The sequence below is a fragment of the Agelaius phoeniceus genome, chromosome 16, assembly GCF_051311805.1.
Source record: "Agelaius phoeniceus isolate bAgePho1 chromosome 16, bAgePho1.hap1, whole genome shotgun sequence".
NCBI classification, from domain to species: Eukaryota; Metazoa; Chordata; class Aves; order Passeriformes; family Icteridae; genus Agelaius; species Agelaius phoeniceus.
This window is the reverse complement of record NC_135280.1, coordinates 4,792,697-4,812,313: the sequence shown is the minus strand read 5'-3', so window position 1 is coordinate 4,812,313 and position 19,617 is coordinate 4,792,697. Positions and strand designations below refer to the sequence as shown.

The following is a 19,617-nucleotide window of genomic DNA, read 5'->3' as shown; positions in this document are numbered from 1 at the left end:
CAAAGAGCAAGTGGAATGTAGCAGAAAATAATATCCACAATAATTGCAGTAATGTGTACAGTGTCGATGGGCTGTAGGAATTGCACAAGGACTGAGGATCCTGCCTGGCCTAAATAAAAAGGTGCTCATTATCCTGAAAGGAAATGCCTCCACTTATGAATGAGAAGGTCATACTGCACTGGGAAGATAAATGTCATTTCTCTATACAGCTGTGGTGGTCTCACTGTCTTCAAAAATGGACCTAAACAGCAAAGCAATAAACAGCCTGTAGAATTAGCCTGAGACATTATTGTTTTGAGAGCTTAACATCACTCATTTAGAGCTCTTTGGACATGCTTTCCTAGGAACACTTATATATGTGTACATGTGAATTTACATTGTGCCTTTTGGGAGCAATAATACATGAAAATAATTAACTGACACTTTCAAACAAGCTTGGATGTGTTTGGTACCGTGTATGTCAAAAGAATTTGAGACTCACCATGTATTTTATACAGCTGTACACCTTCCCAGGAATTAAATCCACCTGCATAGGTAGCTTTGCACTCATCACAGCTCCCCCCCACCCCAGGCAGCCTCTGCCAAGCACAATGAGCAGCTTTAAATAAATACCATCCATAATGCCAACAACTCCTCTCTTTTCAGCAGCTCTGCAGGCTGCCATGCTGCAGCTGAGAGACAATTAAATACACTCAGATGATCTTTAGGCACACAGTACAGAGCAACCCCCTCAAAGCAAAGGCAGCATCCATCCCCTCCAAGCAGGAGCAGCTTTGGGGGCCAGGTACCCCCAAGCCAGGCTTTTTGAAGAAGGGGTGTCTCATTTCAGCAAGTGGGGAGCTCCTGCCCCTTCACACCCACACGTGTGCAAGGCAAATAACTAATGAACATTACTCACTGCTGGTGTGTTCCCCCCCAGAGGAACAGGGGCTGTCACTGCAGATGTCACTCCTGCTGTCCCTGTCACCTTCCCTCATGCAAAAGGTCACAGAACACTTCAGCAACCAACACCTGATTTTGCTAGGGTGGAGCTAGACCCATGGAGGTCAAAGGAGCACACATTTTATCTGAATATTTGCGATACCAGGGGGCTGACCTACCCTAAGGCTGCATTTTCACTCACTAAATGACCTCTTGTAAAAGGGAATAAACCAGAAAGTGAAGAACTCAGCCTCCATATGTTAATGAGACTGAGAGTAGTCAGAATAGAGCTGCCAAAGGTGGGGCTGGTAACGATGGGCTGAGCAATAATATCTGCCACAAAGATCACTGGTTTAGGGTCTCCACCATCAGGTCAGATCCCAACTGCACTGCACAGCCTAGATTTTATGAAAATGTCAGAGTTTGTGGGCTCTCAAGAAATACTTCAATAATTAATACAGATATAGACACTCATCATTTCTTTGTATATAAATAATGTACAGCAGTAACCTTTACACAAAGAAGCCTCAAACCCTCTCCCATTACATATGATATTCTACTTAAAATAACCTCTACAAAATAATTACTCTGTTCATGGTTTCTGAATATCTCATTGGGCTTTTATACACCAATGATACCATAACATATAATATTTCGAGCTTCTTGTTGATTTCCTTTAAAAATAAAAAAAAATTTAGGTTTAGCAACTCTTCCAAGAATCAGCTTCCCAATGAAAATGAACTGTCTCAACAATTTTCTGACAAGAAGTGAAGTCGATGCCACAAAAACCCCATTTGGGAGTCTGACGTGTGGAACACAGGCACAAAAACACAGAACAGAAAAAATCAATGTCTTAAGCCAGGAATCAGTTGTGTTTTTAATGTGGGCTTGAACAGAACTAGAAATCTGAGTGTACATCTGTCAAAACTGCAGCCATTAGAGCCGTTTAAACAAATTGAAACCATAAATCACATCAATATGTCAGATCGATGTGCCATGCATTTCATAGCCATGATGCTGTCACCACAGCTGGATTCATGGCACGTGTGCTCTGCAGCACTGCCTCTTTTATTAAACAGCATAAATAAAATTCAAAAGAAAAATGTTACAACTTGCATTACAGGGAGATCATGGCTTTCTCCACAACTCTTGACTTTGAGTTTGTTTTGCTGAAAAGCTTTTAGCACCATCAAAGCACATTTGACATTAACACTGATTAAAGCAAATAGATAAATTGCAAAGCCTCTGAGAAAGCAGAATTGTTCCTTACAATTTACCTGGACCACCCCTGGCCAGAGGAGATCTATATCAACAGCTTAGTTTTCATTCACAGCATGGTGAGAACTGCTATCAGCTGGGTATTTCACTTACTCTGCTCCCAGCTTTATCCAAATATTAGTAGGCTGGTCACACTGGAGTGAAAAAAGAGAAAACTAAAGAGAGAAACCCATGCACCTTCCTTTGAATTCTGTTCAAGTTTTGACTGGCAACGGTGCCATGCTCAAATTCACGACCTTAACACAAACCAGGCTGAGGAAATGGAGGTGCTGCAGCCCCTGGACAAGCCAGGCCATGGTGAAAGGCTGGGTGAACAGATAGGAGCAAACACAACTCCTGAGGTGGAGAAGTACTGAGAGTGACCAATTATGGATGTTCTGAAACAAAACAACTGCAATTGGCACTTGCATTTCGGCCCCATTCGACAAACTGCTCAGGCACTAGCTGAACCAGGCCTTTTAGACTAATTAGTTCCCTGAAGAAACACCTCTTCTACTCCTTGTAATTAAGGTCAAAATAAAGGATCAATGGGCTTCAAAAAGAAAACCAAGACAGCAACTACTGTTGTTCTAATTGCCACAATAACCAAAGTATTAAGGGCATAAAAGTGGATCTTATAATCCTTGCAAACTGCAAAGAGCAGGAGTGTTGGGGTCCACAAGATCATGGGAACAAGGCTGTGCTGATGTTGTTTTCTCAAAGCATTTTTTTCTGTTTATATGTTAAAACTATTTGGTAACAGGATTTCAATAAAACTGCAGCTGGACCCCACAGAAACGCAGTGGGCACAACTGTGCTGAGCCTATGTGGAGCCCCTACAGGAAACCCTTGGAATCTTTACAGGATTTTTTTGAACAGATTTTTTTTTCTGTTTTTAAACAGAAAATAATAATTAAAAATATAATTCGCTCTTACAGGTCACCACCATCATGAATTAAAAGATGACATGAAAACATTTACAACTACATACTTTAAATCTTAAATTACACAGTGATTATGCAATTATTCTGAAATGAAGCACTACAAATCACAGAATTCAAATCCAATGATTACAAAAATCAACAAATCTCAACAAGTTCAGAACATCTCAAGACTCCCAGAAAAGAGCTGTTTAATCTCATTAATACAAGTCAGAGCTCAGGAACAGGTAAAATTTCTGTGTAAAACCTTATCCTGATGTGTAATCTTAGCTTTTACTTTTTTTCAGGAGATATTTATTCCTTTCTCCCCAGAATTGGTTTCCATGGGCTGTTAAAGCTTTCATTGATGTGAGAAGGTGCCTAAGTAGCAGTTCTAACAAACAGGAGACATTATTGGCCTGAGCCTGATTGATTCACCAAGAGTTCAAGAGATGAAAAGCACTGGCCTGAGACCCCTCTGGGAAACATAACCTAGAAGCCCAGCTTCCAGTTTGGAAACAAACTGGTCAGTCCTGACCAATTCTCCCATTTTCCCAAATTCTTCCATTCCTCAAGAGTCAGGCACCCAAATACTTATCTTGTGGTTGAGCCACACAAACACAGAGCAGCCGCTACAGGAAACCGTGGGCTGGAAGTGCTCTGGAGGATGTGCCCCTGCTGCCAGGAGATCCCATCAGCTCATTCCAGAAAGGGACCATATCCCTTGCAAGTTGTGAGGAAACTTGAACCATTCCTGCCCAAGGCAAAGCAGATGTGTGGCACAGCAGTGACATGGGCTGTAGCTGCACAGTGCACGTGGATCAGACCAGTGCTATCTCACACCACCACAATTTCCAGCCTGGAGGAGATTCATAGAGGTTAAATCTCCAAATTAAACAGAGAAAGCAGCAGTCCTAATGTTGAAGGTTTCTCTAACACTGCAGAAAACCAAACAATTCTCCAATTGTGCAAAGCAACATTGGAAAATGGTGCAAGCTCTAGAAGAATTTGCCCAGCAACCTCCCTACTGCCTCTCATTCATCCCTCCACACTGCCTGCAGCAGCAAGTGATGGAAACCAACATAAGAACATGCTTCTACTCTTTCAAAGCCTTCCCTCTGAAAAGCTGGAAGCTATCCCTTCCTAATCCATTCCCCAAAGATACTTAATTTGCCTTTTTCTGTCTTCAGCCTCAGAGGAACATGCCATCACTGCTCTGCCTGTGCCTCAGTTCAGCCCCTGCTCCCCAGGTTCTCCTTGCAGCAGGAGGGGATTGCACCACACTGCACAGAATCAGCTCTTCTGTGCCATGCCTTTGCTGTGAATGGGGCCACTGCTCCCACTTCAAATGAATTCCTGCTTCCTCCTCCACCTAAAGACACCTAATTGCAGAGCCTGTATCTCTCAGCACAGGCATGCAGGCTCTCCAGTGTAAAGCATTTGAAAGCTCTCAGCATTGCATGAAATGCTCTCCCCTGTTCTATTGTGGCAAATGTGACTCATAAGTGCACCTCAGTTATCGGCTCTTTCCAATACATCAGTAACAAAGAGCCAAATTTTCAATCTTCTGTAGGAATTTAGACACTGCTCATCTGTTTCTCATGTTTTCTACAGCCAGGGAGGGACATCTGATGCTAATCCAAATTCCTTAGGCCAAGCCTCTTTTGTGCTTGGTTATTCACAACATCACCAGAAGAGGCTATGGGAGGATTTGTTCATACCAAGAGCATTTTAATTGGAGCATTGTTGGGAAGGAGGGAAGATCTTTCTGTTCCTGGCACCTACCAGTCTGCCAGGGCTGAAGTGAGTACTTAGAGCCTGAGTACAGGAGCATTCCCACAGCCTCTGAGATCAAACCTGGACAGCAGGAGGATGATATCAGCACAGTCTCAGCTAGGCTGGGTCTTCTCCCTGCAGGCTTGAAGCACTCAGCCAGACCCACCCTGAACTCCCTGCACTGCTAACACAGGTGACTGGTTATATTTATCATCACTGCACATCTTTATCTGACAGAGTCAAGATGTGACCCAGCAAGAGAACAAAGGGCAGAGTGCCACTGAGTGCATCTGCACCAGGAGTGTGACTTCCAGCAAGAGGTGAGAGCAATGACAATTGTCTATCCCTGTCCTTACTGCACTTGAAGAATACAAGAGGTGCAGAGCTGGAAAATGCTGGAAAATATTTTTCTGTCCCCTGCACTTCAATGTGCAGCCAAGAGGTAGAAGTGGCCTTGAGGCTGCTGGTGTGTTTGCAGCTGGGGGTAATTTTCTGGGGGCTTTTCACAGGCTGAAGAAGTTGTCTCAGTTAATGATTCACCCCATGCAAGTTGGTGACAGGACATTCTCATTCCTGAGAATGATGGAGGTTGCTTCCAGTTAGCTGTGGTCCCTGGAAACTGCTGACTTAAAGCCATTCTTAAACTCTCAGAGCATTCACACACTAAAAATAGCTGCAGCAATCTCCCTGTAGTGAAAACAATGCTGGTTTTGCAGAATATCTCCAGTGTAAGGAAGTGCCACAGACTGCTTCTCTTGATCAATTACTGACTTTCAGGACAGATCCAAAATGAGGAATCTCCTCAAAAAAATTAGGAGCAACTGAGTTTTAGAATCTAGTTTGACCAAACAAAAAAAGTCTCAGATACACAGAGACAGGACCTGCTGCAGCATCAATTAGTTTTAAGAGTCACTGTCCTTCCACAGGGCAGGGACTGTCACCTTTAACAAATCATTAAACTTCTTGGTGACTTGACTTCCTCATTTATATGATGATTATTTGCCAGGTGTTCTCCCAAAACACAGCCACTGGCAGGTGTAAAAGGGAGGGGAGGAAACAAATGAGTCACTGACTCAATAAGGTCACTCAGGTCTGAGGGAAGATGAAACACGTGAAAGAACAGAGCACCCAAGATAATCCATTCTGCAGGACTGCCAGAGCACACAGGCCTGAGCTGCTCTCCTTTAGCAAAGAAAAACAAATGCTGAGAACCTCAGTGGGTCCTGGGAAGGCTCGAGTTGCCAAGAGATGCCAAAGCTTTGGGTTCAAAGTGCTATTTCAACAAGGTGTTTGCTTTGTCAGAAGGTGATGTTCAGCCCTGTGACTGCTCAGCAATCAGTGGCAGCTGATGCGTGGAGCATCTCAGCACCATCTCTAGAGAGAGCCTGCTCAGAGCCTGTTTTCTCCCACGAGCCACAGATGAGATGCTACAGTGACAGCAGAAGTCTGGGCAAGTGCAACATATGCCATTCTGGAGTGGCAGGAAAGCTCTAGTGATTCCAGTTTGCTCCTTATGGACATCCAAAGTGAGCAGAGTAATCATCTCACTGCTTCCTAAAAGTTGTCAATGAGCAAAAAAAGGTTGGATGGCAGCAGAGAGGTACAGAAAGTAGGCAGGAGAAAGCTGAAAATTAAAACAAACTCCTCTGTACCTTGCACAGATGGGAGGAAACGTCTCCCTAAAGTTCCCATCACCACAGAAGCCCCTTCTGCTGTGTAAAGGAGCAATCTACCTTTGAGGGGGAGAGGAAATGTGGCAAAGGAGCAAGATAAACACAAAGTGTGGATCAAAGGGAAGGAAAAAAAGGCAAAAAAACTGGAGAAGTGCTGATGGGGGAAGCTGGGTGAAAGACAAGGAAGAACTGTTAGATGCTCAAATTAACATTTTAATGCATTCACTGTAAAATTTAAGCACTTCAAGCACTGGGGTGGCTGCTGAGTAAACCCCCTTGGAAAGGAGCAGATTGATGACTTAACACCACAAAATCAGCAAGGTCCAGGTTTCACCATCAGCAGATTCACTGCAGTTATCAGGGGCAGATAATGTGACAATATTTGGCCTCAATGAGTTTTGAGGTGACCAGTAATGCCTGTGATGGAATAAAGCCATAGAACATATGGCATTTCATGTGCTGAAACTGTCAGACTCACAATTAACTGATTAGAGTGCATATGGTGCTCACAGACAGGGGAAATCTCTCAGTGTAAAAGATGCTGGAGACCATTGAAGGTGTCAGCATGAGTCTTCCTTGCAAATCTCTCTTCATTAAAGTTTCGTATGGAGTCAGGAGTGCTGTAATAAAATCACTATTAATGCAGTTATATTTATGATTATCTCCCTTTTGTGCAGCTGGATTTAACTTTTCAAACACTAAACTCCACATCAAAGCTTTTTCACAGTGGCTGCTGCATACACAGAAGCTTTTTGTTTTGTCATATTTAGCTTGAAATTAAAAGCAATGAGAGCTAAGGTGGTAAAAGTAAACCAAGATTGTCAAGAAAACTATTAATATGACCAGTATCAAAACAGAAATTCACTCTGCCATAGAAATACAGTTACATTTCTGTTAAAGTATTTGTAACAGGCTGGCCGGGGACAAACTCATTCCCTCTCCAGGTCCAAAACACACTTTTAAAGAGATGGTGAGTGACACTTCATTAACCACATGAAATGGGCTGACACAGCCTGCTTGCTTTTCCAGCCACCATTTCAGATGACATTTTGCTTTGCATCACTCTGTACTTTACATTCAACACTCTGTAAAATGATTCCTTGAACCCCCCCCAGCCACATCAGCCCTGTGGAGGAGGGGATTGGGCTGGGGGCAGTTCTGGGGTGGAGAAAGCAACTGCTTGTCCATGGGTTTGCACTTGCATGTGCATGCATTCTTGATCCTGCTTTTCTCATCCAGCATCACTGAAGGGGATTTTAAAAGTTCCCCATCAGCCTCTCTTTGCCTTTCAGTCCTCTGCCCCATCAGGCTCTGACAGGAGTGGTTCTTCTGCAGCCCCACCTCTGGAATGATCTGGGATGAGAGCCTCCTGCTGTATCCCCGTTTCTGGAAGGTGCCTGTGGTCCAGGTGATGCCTGCTGCAGGCAGGGCAGTGCTCCCAGCAGCTCTCCTGCCCAGCAAGGGCTGGGGCACAGCTCCCTGTGTGCCCCAGCTCCATCCTCCAGCAGACACCAACCCTCATCACACACAGCCCCCTCCAGAGCTTGCACCCTGCTCTCACATTCCCTCTGCTCTTCAGCAGCTTCCCAGCAAAGGACCTACCAGAGATCTCATCTCCCTCATGAGTTAAAACCTGTTGCTCAACCCAAAATCTTCCCAGTCCCTCACAGCTTCCTCCTCTCTCTAACTGTATTATCTCTATCACTCCATCTTCACCACAGCTTCCTGACTGCTGCTGAAATGGATGGGGAAATCTCCCTTTCCAGAGTAAGGAAAAAAAACCCTGTTAAGAACATCCCTTTTTCCTCCTCTGTTTTGTCAGAAGTGGTGCTTCTGGTAACAGATTTAGGCAGCCAGGATAAACAAGAAAAAAGAAACTATTAAGGGGTTCTCTTCTAGGGAACACAGAAACATTTTGTTAATTTAAGTACTCTGTAGCAAAAAATTTTAAAAATAAAAAAGAGGAAAACACTGTGATAAAAAGTCATGGTTCACAGTGCAAATGTTAAGATTTATGAACAAAGCTAAAGGGCAGAACCCACAAAATAGAATGGAAGAGTCAGAGTCTTCTAGGGCTTTGTTAAACCCCAGAAGCCCCTGGACCACAGCAATGCCTGGAGCCTCCCTGGCAGAGATGGAGCACACAGGGACTGTGTCCCTCTGTCTGCTGGGTGCCAGAGACCCCTCTGTGGGCACCCACAGCAGCACATCCCTGGCTAAATGGTGATTTCCACACTTCAGCCATGCCAGCCTTCCAAAAAACGTCAGCCAGGCCTTTTCAGCTCAAACCCATCACTGCCCCTCCCTGCAGCCACCCAGGCCTCCCCAGCTGTGTCTGGAGTTGCTGTGCACTGCTGGCTTTGCTGGATGCTCCCAGGTGAGCACTCCTGGTTCTCCTGTGCTCCTCCCCAGCCCATCCACACCAGAGGCTCCCGAGGATGCTCCAGCCCTTCTGCCACACTGATTTAAACATGCTCAAGTTCCCTTTTCCTTCCCTCCTCCCCCCTTACAGAGGCTGTTTCTCCCACATCTCAAACACCTGAGGCTCCAAGGTGCCTCATCCCAGCAGTTTCCTCTGCTTGTGAGCTGAGTCATGCAGGTGTCAACATTTCCAAACCTCATGGGGAGGCTCAGCAGAGCTGGGAGGGTGCAGAGCATCAAGTCAGGAGTTATTAATAGCTGCCATCGACCATCTCAGCAGCTTTGATCTACTGGCAGCTGATTACAGCTGCTGCTCCTGATGATGAAGCACCAGGGGTCCTGCCTGTACCTCAATTTCTCTTCCCACTTTTCAAGTTTTTACTGGAACAAAACACTTTTCCCCAAAATTTCAAAATAGATGGGATTCAGCAGCCAACACTGCAGTAAGAAAGGCAAACACAATCAAGCTGAAGTGCAAAATTGTACTTTGGGAGGAAAATATCAGGTCTTTGAATCCTGCTTCTAGCAAAGTTTTAGAGGTTGACATCAGACACAACAAACCTCCAGAGAATACATCTCCTTTCTGAAATTTTCCATGTACCCCTTAATCCATATCCATGAAAATAAACTTAGAATTTGTTCCCTATAAATAATTAAAGGGGTAGAACCAAATGGCTCCCACACTATTCCATGCTTTCATCTGAAGAAGAAAAGATAATTTGCTATTGCCTGAAGACAACACAGCACACCTAACACATTCAAGGAAACAATTCAGAAAATCTCCCAGCAACAACCTAGAGCCACTGTTGGGAACAACTAAGGAAGCAGGATAAAATAGCCACAGATCCCTTTATGTCAGCATCACTGAATCCTGCTCTGTCTGCTGGGAAGCAATACAGTGTTCAAAAGACAAAACAGAGAAACATTCTGAGGCAGATGAATTCAGGCAAATTTCCATTTTATCTTGTGTTATCAGCTAACTTCTCTATCAGCTTGCCCAAAACTTTGCAGAATTCATTTTCAATGAAATGGATCTACACCATATTGTGCTGTCCTAAGGATTTAAAGATCACTGGAGCCAGTACTGCCTGAAATTAGCACCCATCTCCCAACACAAGGAAAGAGCATTTTTAAAGATGCCAGAAACAACAGAGTTTTGTGCAGAGTGAGACAGCTCTCTGTGTCACTCTGTGACTTGAACATGAACTCAAGGAGCAATTTCTACCATTCTACTCCACTTGAGTTATAGCACCTAAATCTCCATGATGATGGAATTAGACATGAAGAAAAACTCAGATACTTATGACTATTGTAAAGCCTGATGTAATAAAACTGCCAAGCTTCAAGATCACAGATCTATTCCAAATATTTCAACTCACAACCACAAAGCCCATTCCACCAAGCACAACAGAAGAGAGGAACAATTTGGCCAGTGCAGGTTAACTTTAGCTCACCACAGTCACATTTCAGATTCCAAAACTTCAAAAAGAGAGCTAAGGAGAATATAAGAATTCCTTTCAGAAATACGTCTATCTTTGGACAGAATGTTTTCTTTCTTAGAGAAAACCTAGTAAAAAACACTTAATAGTGACCAGTGTTCTGGGGTTTTTCAGGCCCAAGAAGTGAAGAACTTACAGCAGACACATACTTTGCTACTTCAACCCTCAAGTAAAGCTGTTGCAAACACAAGCTGCTCACACTGTGTACAGCAGAGCCTTGATTACACATGTGATGGAGTGAACCTCTTCCACTACACCACAGAGAGGACCCCACACCTGCTACGCCTTCACAACCCTTTCAGCACAGGGAGTGGCTGCCCCTCCAGCCATGCAGTGCAGCACAGCACACTCAGCACACCCAAAGATGATTATCCTTGGCTCCTGCCAGCCTCAGCTGCAGAGCAATAACTCGTGCCTCTTATTGATCCCGGAATTTCGGAGCGCGAACGCCGCAAATCTGGCTCTAGCGAGAGCAGATCCCGTCACCAGGCAACTCAAGCTTAGGGGTCTCAACTCCTCCACCCTTGGGCTTAGAGCAGGATGCTGCTTTATTACCTCCAGCTCGGTGTTGTGAGCGTGCAGCTTCTGCACCATGTCCTCGGCCTCGCGCATGCGGCGGCTCAGCTGCGGCGAGTGCTCCGCCGGGGTCAGCTCGCTGTCGTAGGACTCCAGGATCGCCCGCATCCCATCGCGCTCCTGCCGGGAACAGCAGCACAACACACTCAGGGATGGAGGCACAGAGCACACACCCTGCCAGGAACAGCAGCAAAACACACTCAGGGATGGAGGCACAGGGCACACACCCTGCCAGGAACAACAGCAAAACACACTCAGGGATGGAGGCACAGGGCACACACCCTGCCAGGAACAACAGCAAAACACTCAAGGATGGAGGCACAGAGCACACACCCTGCTAGGAAAAGCAGCAAAACACTCAGGGATGGAGGCACAGAGCACACACCCTACCAGGAACAACAGCAAAATGCTCAGGGATGAAGGACCAGAACATACACCCTGCCAGGAACAACAGCAAAACACTCAAGGATGGAGGCACAGACCACACACCCTACCAAATGCTCACTCAGGGAGGAAGGACCAGATCACACCAAGAACAGCAGCAAAACACTCAGGGATGAAGGACCAGAGCACACACCCTGCCAGGAACAACAGCAAAACACTCAGGGATGGAGGAACAGAGCACACACCCTACCAGGAACAACAGCAAAATGCTCAGGGATGAAGGACCAGAGCACACACCCTGCCAGGAACAACAGCAAAACACTCAGGGATGGAGGAACAGAGCACACACCCTACCAGGAACAACAGCAAAATGCTCAGGGATGAAGGACCAGAGGACACACCCTGCCAGGAACAGCAGCAAAATGCTCAGGGATGAAAGACCAGAGCACACACTCCACCAAGAATAGCAGCAAAATACTCAGGGATGAAGGCACAGACCACACACCCTACCAAATGCTCAGGGATGAAGGCCCAGATCACACCAGGAACAGCAGCAAAACACTCAGGGATTGTTGGACAATTCCCTTTTCTGACCCAGAGATGGGGCAACTGAGAGGTGCTTTAAAAACTCTTATTCCATGTCGCTATACAACACAAAATAAAACAACATGGACATTGGAATCTCCAAGGTAAAAAGGGCAGTTTAATTTCTGACTCCAACATTTATAGGTTTTCAAAAGTGACAGTGGATTGGAGGATGACAGTGCCACACCTCTCCAATGACACTGGACAAACCAACAGTCCATCAAATTTCTCCTCCTTCAGAAAAGAATGTAAAACAATTATTTAGAGAAAAGCGCATGAGAAAGTTTCTTATAAGAATGTAAACATCAGAAGGCTTAGAACAACTTAGAAGAACAGTGACAATTCCATTTTCAGTGTCATGAAAAGGGTAAGACAATACAGATGTTATAATTCACACTATCACAATAAGAAGTCAACTATTTCTTAATTACAATACACTATATAAGCATTTCCTGGCCTATCAGCTTTTTGCCACATCATGCTGTAGATGCCTTAAAGCAAATAATCTAAAACTATCCCTCGTGGGTCCTACTACAATGCATCTTTTTATTTCTCCAAAGTATCTAGTCTTATTTGCAAGGCCATCCTTTGAAAATTGTTTCTAGCTCCATTTCTCTCTCAACAATACCTGTCCTATTCCATGGCATTTCTAAGTCAGCATTTGTTATCTCAAAGTTTGCATACAGATGCATAGTGTGGGCCTAGAGAATTCTCTACAAATCCATTTCCCACATGGGATAAAGGCCCAGAGCACACACCCTTTCAGGAACAACAGCAAAAACTTTTAAGGATAAAGCCCCAGAGTGTGCTCCAAGACCCTTCTGCATCTTTACCCACTTTGTTCTTTTATGCAGCAACTCAACTCTGATGGATGCAGGCTCATTGTCTTCATATCAGCATCAAGGCACAGATGAGCACACAGTTCTAATAAAATAAATGTTGCTGCTGTGAGAAGTGAAAAATTAGACTTTCTTGTGTCTATAAAACCCCACATCCTTTGCAGGAAAGCAACATGCAGACACTCTAACAAGCAGATGGCAATTGAAAACAGAGCCTGCCTTCTTCCTGGAGACACTCTTCTAATTCAACATGGCTGAATGGGTTTCCTCAGCAAAATATTTAGTGTTGTACTTGACATTTTTCCTGCCAGAGCCTCAGCAAAGAAAGAACAGAATTGTCACAACAGAAATGAAACAGATTTGACATCGAACAAAGTGGCTGAGAGCAAATATCCTCAAAATGGTATGTGACTTATCACTTGTTAGATGCTGCAACACTCAGTGCTTGTAACAAACATTTTTTCACAGGTTAATGTCTGGCAGGCAGTGTTTGGCTCACTTCTCTATCTACTGGCAATTATAACCAGGCATTTGCAGAGAAAGACAAACAGAAGGATCCTTCTCCCCTCCCTGACAGCAGCTCCCCAACTACAAGGCTTGGGCTCAGAGCTAAACGTAAAACTTTTTGTGTGGGCTGTTGGATGAGATATTCCTAATGCACTCCCAGCTGCAGAAGCACCTCATGCCTCCCCCCAAGGCACTGATGGAGAAGAAGAATGAGGACAAAAGGAAAATTTGAAGAAAGAGGTGGCTGGTCACGCTGCAGTGTGCACACAGGGATTGGCAGCTGGGTGAAGAGTTTCATCTTTTGACTGCATGGAAGAACCTTGATGCTTATGAGGCTACAGAACAGGGTCAAAGCAGCACAGGCCCTTGGAATAAACACCAAGAGCCAAAACTCTGAGGAAACCTGAGCAGTGCTGCCCACCTTTCATGGCTGAAGTTTGCTGCCTCCCCTGGTACACAAATGCAGGAGCAGCCTGGACAAACCAGCTCCTTGCTGGGAATTCTGCCTCCACAAAGGAATAGCAGGAGATCACTGGGCTGTGCAGTTCACATCCAGCCCAGTGCAGCCCTTCATAAACCCAGCTCAGCTGCACTTAAAAGCTTCCCTTGGGCAAATCAGGAATTGTTGGGGCAGGAAAAAAGGTCCTTTTCCCCACACCCCTAAATGCAAAAGGCTGTATTTCAGAGAGTGAGGGTGACCACCCAGCTTAGCCTGGATACAAAGCTTATCTCCTCCTTCCTAAAGGTCAAAGACTGAATGTGGATAGCAAGTGTCCATGTGAGAAGGGAAGGAACATTCAAATTCAAGGTGTGACAACAAGACTGGGGGCACTGCCAGAGGTACAGTGTGTTCAAAGCATGTCACAGACTGAAAGGTCAGCCAAGATAGTTGGGTTGGTCAGCAGGTAAAAGGACCCCAAGACTGAAGGACAGCCTGGGGCTACAGGAACTGAGTTAATAAAATTATAAAAAAAACAGGTTTTAACATAAATAGTACCAGCAGCTATTACCAGTTCCTAGCCCAGATTTGACTGAAGAGAAATATTTTTCCAGGGAAATAGTTTTGCCATAGTTTAGAATTGTTCATCTGACAGACATATGAAAGGAAATACCTCCACATTACTGAGAAAGAAGAAAACCCAGCTGCAGTCACACCTGCCTTGCAATGAACTTGATAAGCAGAGAGGCAGCAGGACAGGATCTCCCCATCCTCCTCTTCCTCCTCCAGTACCCACAGACATCACCCAGTCTGCCCCAGTGCATTCTACACAAAGCAAACTGCTTTTGCTTGGGAGATGAATTCCATTCCCCACTTACAGCCAAATCACTTTCTAGAGCACAGAAGAGAACATAATGACAGCGTTTAGTGAAGGTATTGGTTTGAGCTTTGCATGTTGTTGTAATTAGATTTGCAATTACAGCATCCTCTCTCCTTCTCTGCATTCCAAGCTGCTCTGCTGCCCTAATTTTCTCCTAAGCATCTTTCATCCATGTGATAACTCACCACTGCTATGTTCTCCCTGGTGCAGCAGGGGCAGTCCCAAAACCCTTGGTGTTTTTTCAAAAGCAAACAGGACCCCTGGCACCTCCCATCACACTTGGCTTCCAATTCACTGCTGAATATGAGCTCCTTTGAGTCACCCCAGCAGCTCCTGGGCTGTCAAGTACAAGGAGGACAAACTCCAGCTTTCATGGGAGCATGGGAGAACTGCATGGGAGCATGACCAACCCCACAGGCTGTCTTTCCCCTAAAATCAACCACAGCCCTTGCCCTTCAAAGCATCTCTCTAAAACAAAAAGTAAACTTGTCAAGAAAAAAAAAAAATCACACATGGTAAACACAGCACATGCTGTATTGGAAAAAGAAAAAAAAAATTCTGAAAAGCTGAACTAAAGGGTGGCACAATTAAACACTTGATCCTGGAGTTTACTTAGCCTCTTTAATTATTTCTAAATATTAATACTATTAGTGAAATAAATTCTCAGCTTCCAAGTGGTCCCCAGCTCCATTTTTTAAATTTCTCCCCATCAAGAGCACTTACTAAAAGCTTCTCCCTCCCTCCTAAAGATCTTGTTAGTTTGGCAGGAAACAGAAGTTCTTGTTGAGAAGTCCTCTGTCTAAAAAGATTCTCTAAAATGTAATCCTAATTTAGTAATTGCTGCAGTATTTCCTCATTCTTCACAACCCATCAAAATCCTCCCCAGGCACTTTCAGATGCCCTTTCTAACCTTATTCTAATACAGCTGCTTGGCTGCTTCCTATCTGGAGAGTATTCATCAGAATTACTAAAAAGCAGCTCCTCTGGGAATTTCCAAAATTTCCCCAGCACAGGGGAAATCTCTGCTAACTCACTATGGCCCTACCCTGGCACAATTCCAGGTGATCTTTACCCTATCCAGTCTTACATCAACACTTGAACAGAAATGTAGCTCATTCCAAACATGCCCTAAATGCAGAATAATAATTTTCATGTTCATTACAAACCTAGGAAATCAATGTCCTACAGCAAACCCTGGTGCTGCAGCTTGCAGCTGTGTTTGAGGAGATGTAAGTTTGAAAAAGAGGAAGGATAGTGATTTTTTTCAAAGGTTGAACAGTTTCCCTTCCTTCTGCCAGCACCAGCCCATTCATCAAATAAATATTCCTCCCACTATTGCATAAGTAACTAAGAAGAAAACACATTTTATAATTTTAACCAGAAACCAGAGCTAATCCCTTGAAAATGTGCTATGGGAAAGAACAGGATGGCACCTCTGAAAATGCCACCCCTAAGATGAAGCTTCTCCCCAGTCCTCCCACAGCTCCTTGCTCCCTCTGTGTAAAACCAACATTTGACCTGGCTGACAAGTAGCTTGAAGCTCAGAGCAAGTCCCTTTCTGCAGCCTTCACACCCCAGAGTGGTTTGGAAACAGCAGGAATAGAAGTGGGGTCCTCCAGGACTCTTGGGTTAATTTTAGGGATAGAAGTAAGAAGGGTTCACATAAGCAGCATCATCATCATCATCACTGCAACCACAGCCACCTGCACACTGAGGAGCATCAGAGCCACTCCTGCCTGGGTGTGGGAAGCAATTGAAGAGTAAAACCCAGCCAAAAAAACCATAAAAAGGTGTCTGACCCTATACACATACATGTAAGTTCAGGCCCTTCCTCTGCTGCTGCTCCTTAGCCCCTCTTCAAACACACACAGCCCATTCACCACAGACTTTCTAATTACTTGAAGAAAAGAAAAATCAATAAGAAAGAAATTAAAGTTACAAATCTAGCTGAAGTCAGTCACACACCCAGGGAAAATGTGTTCCTGGGGTAAAGTTTATCTAGTGTCATAATTTTATTGAAATCCTATATCTTCCTATTGACTTTTATGGTTTCAAGCTTGATGCCAGAGTTATCATTATTAGAGTCTCAGGGTTGCTCGCAGGCCTGAGGTTGAGGTGGCTTTTTTATTTTTTTCCTTTTATAAACAAGCTGTAATTGTCTGGTTTATTGATCAATAAATCTTTCAACTGCCTCTCTTCACCCTGCTCCTGTTCTGGTGAGTCCCCTGCACCATTCTCTGCAAGAAAATACAGGGTTGTTGTTTTTTAAAGAACAGATTGCTTTGTCATTAGCAATGAGAGGGCAGGAATTGTGCTGGTCAGTTCCAATAATGGCTTTTTAATGACACATTCTAGTCACAGTAAAATCTGCTTTATTTCCACACGAGTGAACTCTGACTATTAATCCACAACCCAATGGCACAGCTCTCTTGCTCTCTCACTTGTGCACAGGTTAGAGCCTGGCAGAGGAGACAGACTCTCTACAGTGGAGTCAGAATGATCTTTTGTAGAATATTTCCCTTCCCACTTGGTGTTTTTTTGATGGAACAGAAATATTCCCAAGTATTACATCAGCTTTTTGTTTAATTAATGATAATTTTTGAGGAATGTTAACAGGCTGCTTCATTATCAGAAATCAGTGGCAAGATTTCTTCCCCCTCCTCTTCATCTTCAGACTCCTAAATCCAAATTAGTTGTAATAAGGGAAAATTTCAAGACTGAAGAAAGATATGGAGCTTCAACATCAAACAGATGCTATTTGCAATCAGGTATAATTTAGCTAACTATTTCTTGTAAAAACACAAATAAAAGAGGGAGGTGACTGTGCAACAGAGGTCTGGGCTTTCTGGCTTTAAACTAATATATAGAAAAAGGGAGATGGCAAGTGGGGCTTAACCAGATGATCAGTAAAATTAGTGAGAAGCACAGGAATATAAACCAAAATATGGTTAGAAATAACTGAAGAACACTTAAATACCTTAGATTGTGCCAGGACCCACTGACAAAATATATTCTTAGGTTACTTGTTAACATTAATCATATTAATCTCTGGTCCATGAGCAACCTCCTTTTGTGAGGAACTCACAAATGTTAAGACAGCAACTGGAAACAGGACAGAAAGACCCAACCTTTTAAGAGAAGGATGGATGAGAGGATACAGATTCTGGCAATTATAAATCACTTCAATATTTCGGTATCTCATAAAATACTTGAAAAAAACATTAACAATCAAATTGCAAACAGCTAGAGAAGAATTAAGGACAAGAAACAATCAACTGAGCCTTAATATGAATAATATGAAAACAGTCTAATTTCCTTCTTTGACAGGTAAATTGTCTACTGAATAAAGGCAAATAATAAATGTGATAAATCTTAACTGCAGTGATGTGTTTATCAAAGAGGAGAATTACAATTCAACAGCATCTCTGTAATTCAGAGGAATGACTTTGTACCAGGGTGATGAAGCTCAGGGAAGCAAAGCACAGAGCCCTGAGTGCTGTGTGCCAGCAGAGCCACCAGGCACCAGGAGCAGGCTGCCAGGGAATCTGCCCCTTCCCAGTGCTGCCTGTTTGTGCCTTCCTGATGGGAAACACGTGCAGCCCTCTCCAGGTTCACCAGGATACACCCTGTGCCCTAAAAAACCATTAACCAGGGACTGGGAACAGGGATGCTGACAATTAACAAGTTCTGCCCCAGTCTAGGGCTGTTAAACCTTACTTTGGAAGTAAAGTAAGTAAAGTAACTTCTTCTAGGTTCAAATCCTGTTGTTTTATGGAAAGTGTAAGGGGAAAAAGCAACAACCAAGCAACAGCAAGGCCCAGGAAGCACCAGCCCTGCAGGCAGAGCTGGGGATAAAGACACATTGGGTCAGACCCTGCTCTTATCCCTCAGCTCCCTCCTGGAGCACTGCTAATTAGCACAGCAGCTAATGGACTCTTGTGGAACAAAAACCCCAAGAGCTCTCAGCCAAACAAAGCCAGCAAAAGTTAAATTGCCAAAAACTTCTCAACCCCTCCTTGCCTTCAGCAGCAACTATGATGACCCGAAGGCAAATGGTTCCCCTTTCTCCTAGCACTCTCATCTTCTGTACAAACCATCTTTAAGCCAAAGTTTTCTACTCTCAAGCCTACAAATAGCTTCCTTCTCAGCTGCAGCCATTTCCCAACATTTCTCTCTGTGGCTGACCTATTTTCACATTACTTTGCAAATCAGAACTGACTGCAGACACATATGTATGCACACACCATTGGCTTTCTACTCAAGACCTCAATTAAAACACCATTTGCAAAAAAAACCTGTTAACTTCATAAAAATAAAAACATCCAGCAGATTTCACTAGCCTTGCCCTGACAAGACCATTAGGAAACATTTTTTAAAGTATTCTTAATTCTCAAACGTGACTGTCTATATATCAACACTCTGCTGGCGTTTTTGCCCCTCAAGCCAACATAAAGCTACTGCAGGAATCTAAAGATGGATTTAACCTCTCCAGAAGCCTTGCAGATGTGCTGTGCCCTACAACTAAGGCTTCTCCAAGAAAAATAAAATATTCCTTCTTTTGAAGTCCAAGTTGCTCCATCCACACCTAACAGGAACAGGTGGGGAGAGGTCAGAAAAGCTGGTGTACACAACCACAGGCACACAGCAAATCAGGAATCCCTGTGTGTCCCATCATCTCTCTGCAAAGGATGGCTTTCATCTGTTTTCTAACACTCTTAGAGCCATTTTCTTGCTAGGAGAGTCAGGTTATCATTCAGGCTGAAAAGCAACTTTCCTCCCGAGGCTGGAAGTCTGGAGAAAGCAACAACTCAGGGAAACTGTGGTGGGAAGAGAGCACAATCAGGCAGAGAGCAGGGGAGAGATGATCAAAGCCTCATTTTAGGTGCCAGAACAAGGCATTCAGAGACACTCCCAGCTTCTCAACCACCCATTCTTAAATT

The 19,617-nt window shown here is 44.1% G+C and overlaps 1 protein-coding gene across 3 annotated transcripts in view; it reads right to left on the bottom strand.

Annotated features, from left to right (window-relative positions):
* Window positions 1-19,617, bottom strand: part of MAD1L1 (mitotic arrest deficient 1 like 1) — a 349,791-nt gene that overhangs the window by 194,678 nt on the left and 135,496 nt on the right. For all 3 annotated transcript variants that reach the window (XM_077186910.1, XM_077186911.1, XM_077186912.1), the window contains one exon: window positions 11,023-11,163. In XM_077186910.1, the coding sequence (XP_077043025.1) occupies window positions 11,023-11,163 (141 nt within the window). The remainder of the gene's footprint in view (window positions 1-11,022; window positions 11,164-19,617) is intronic.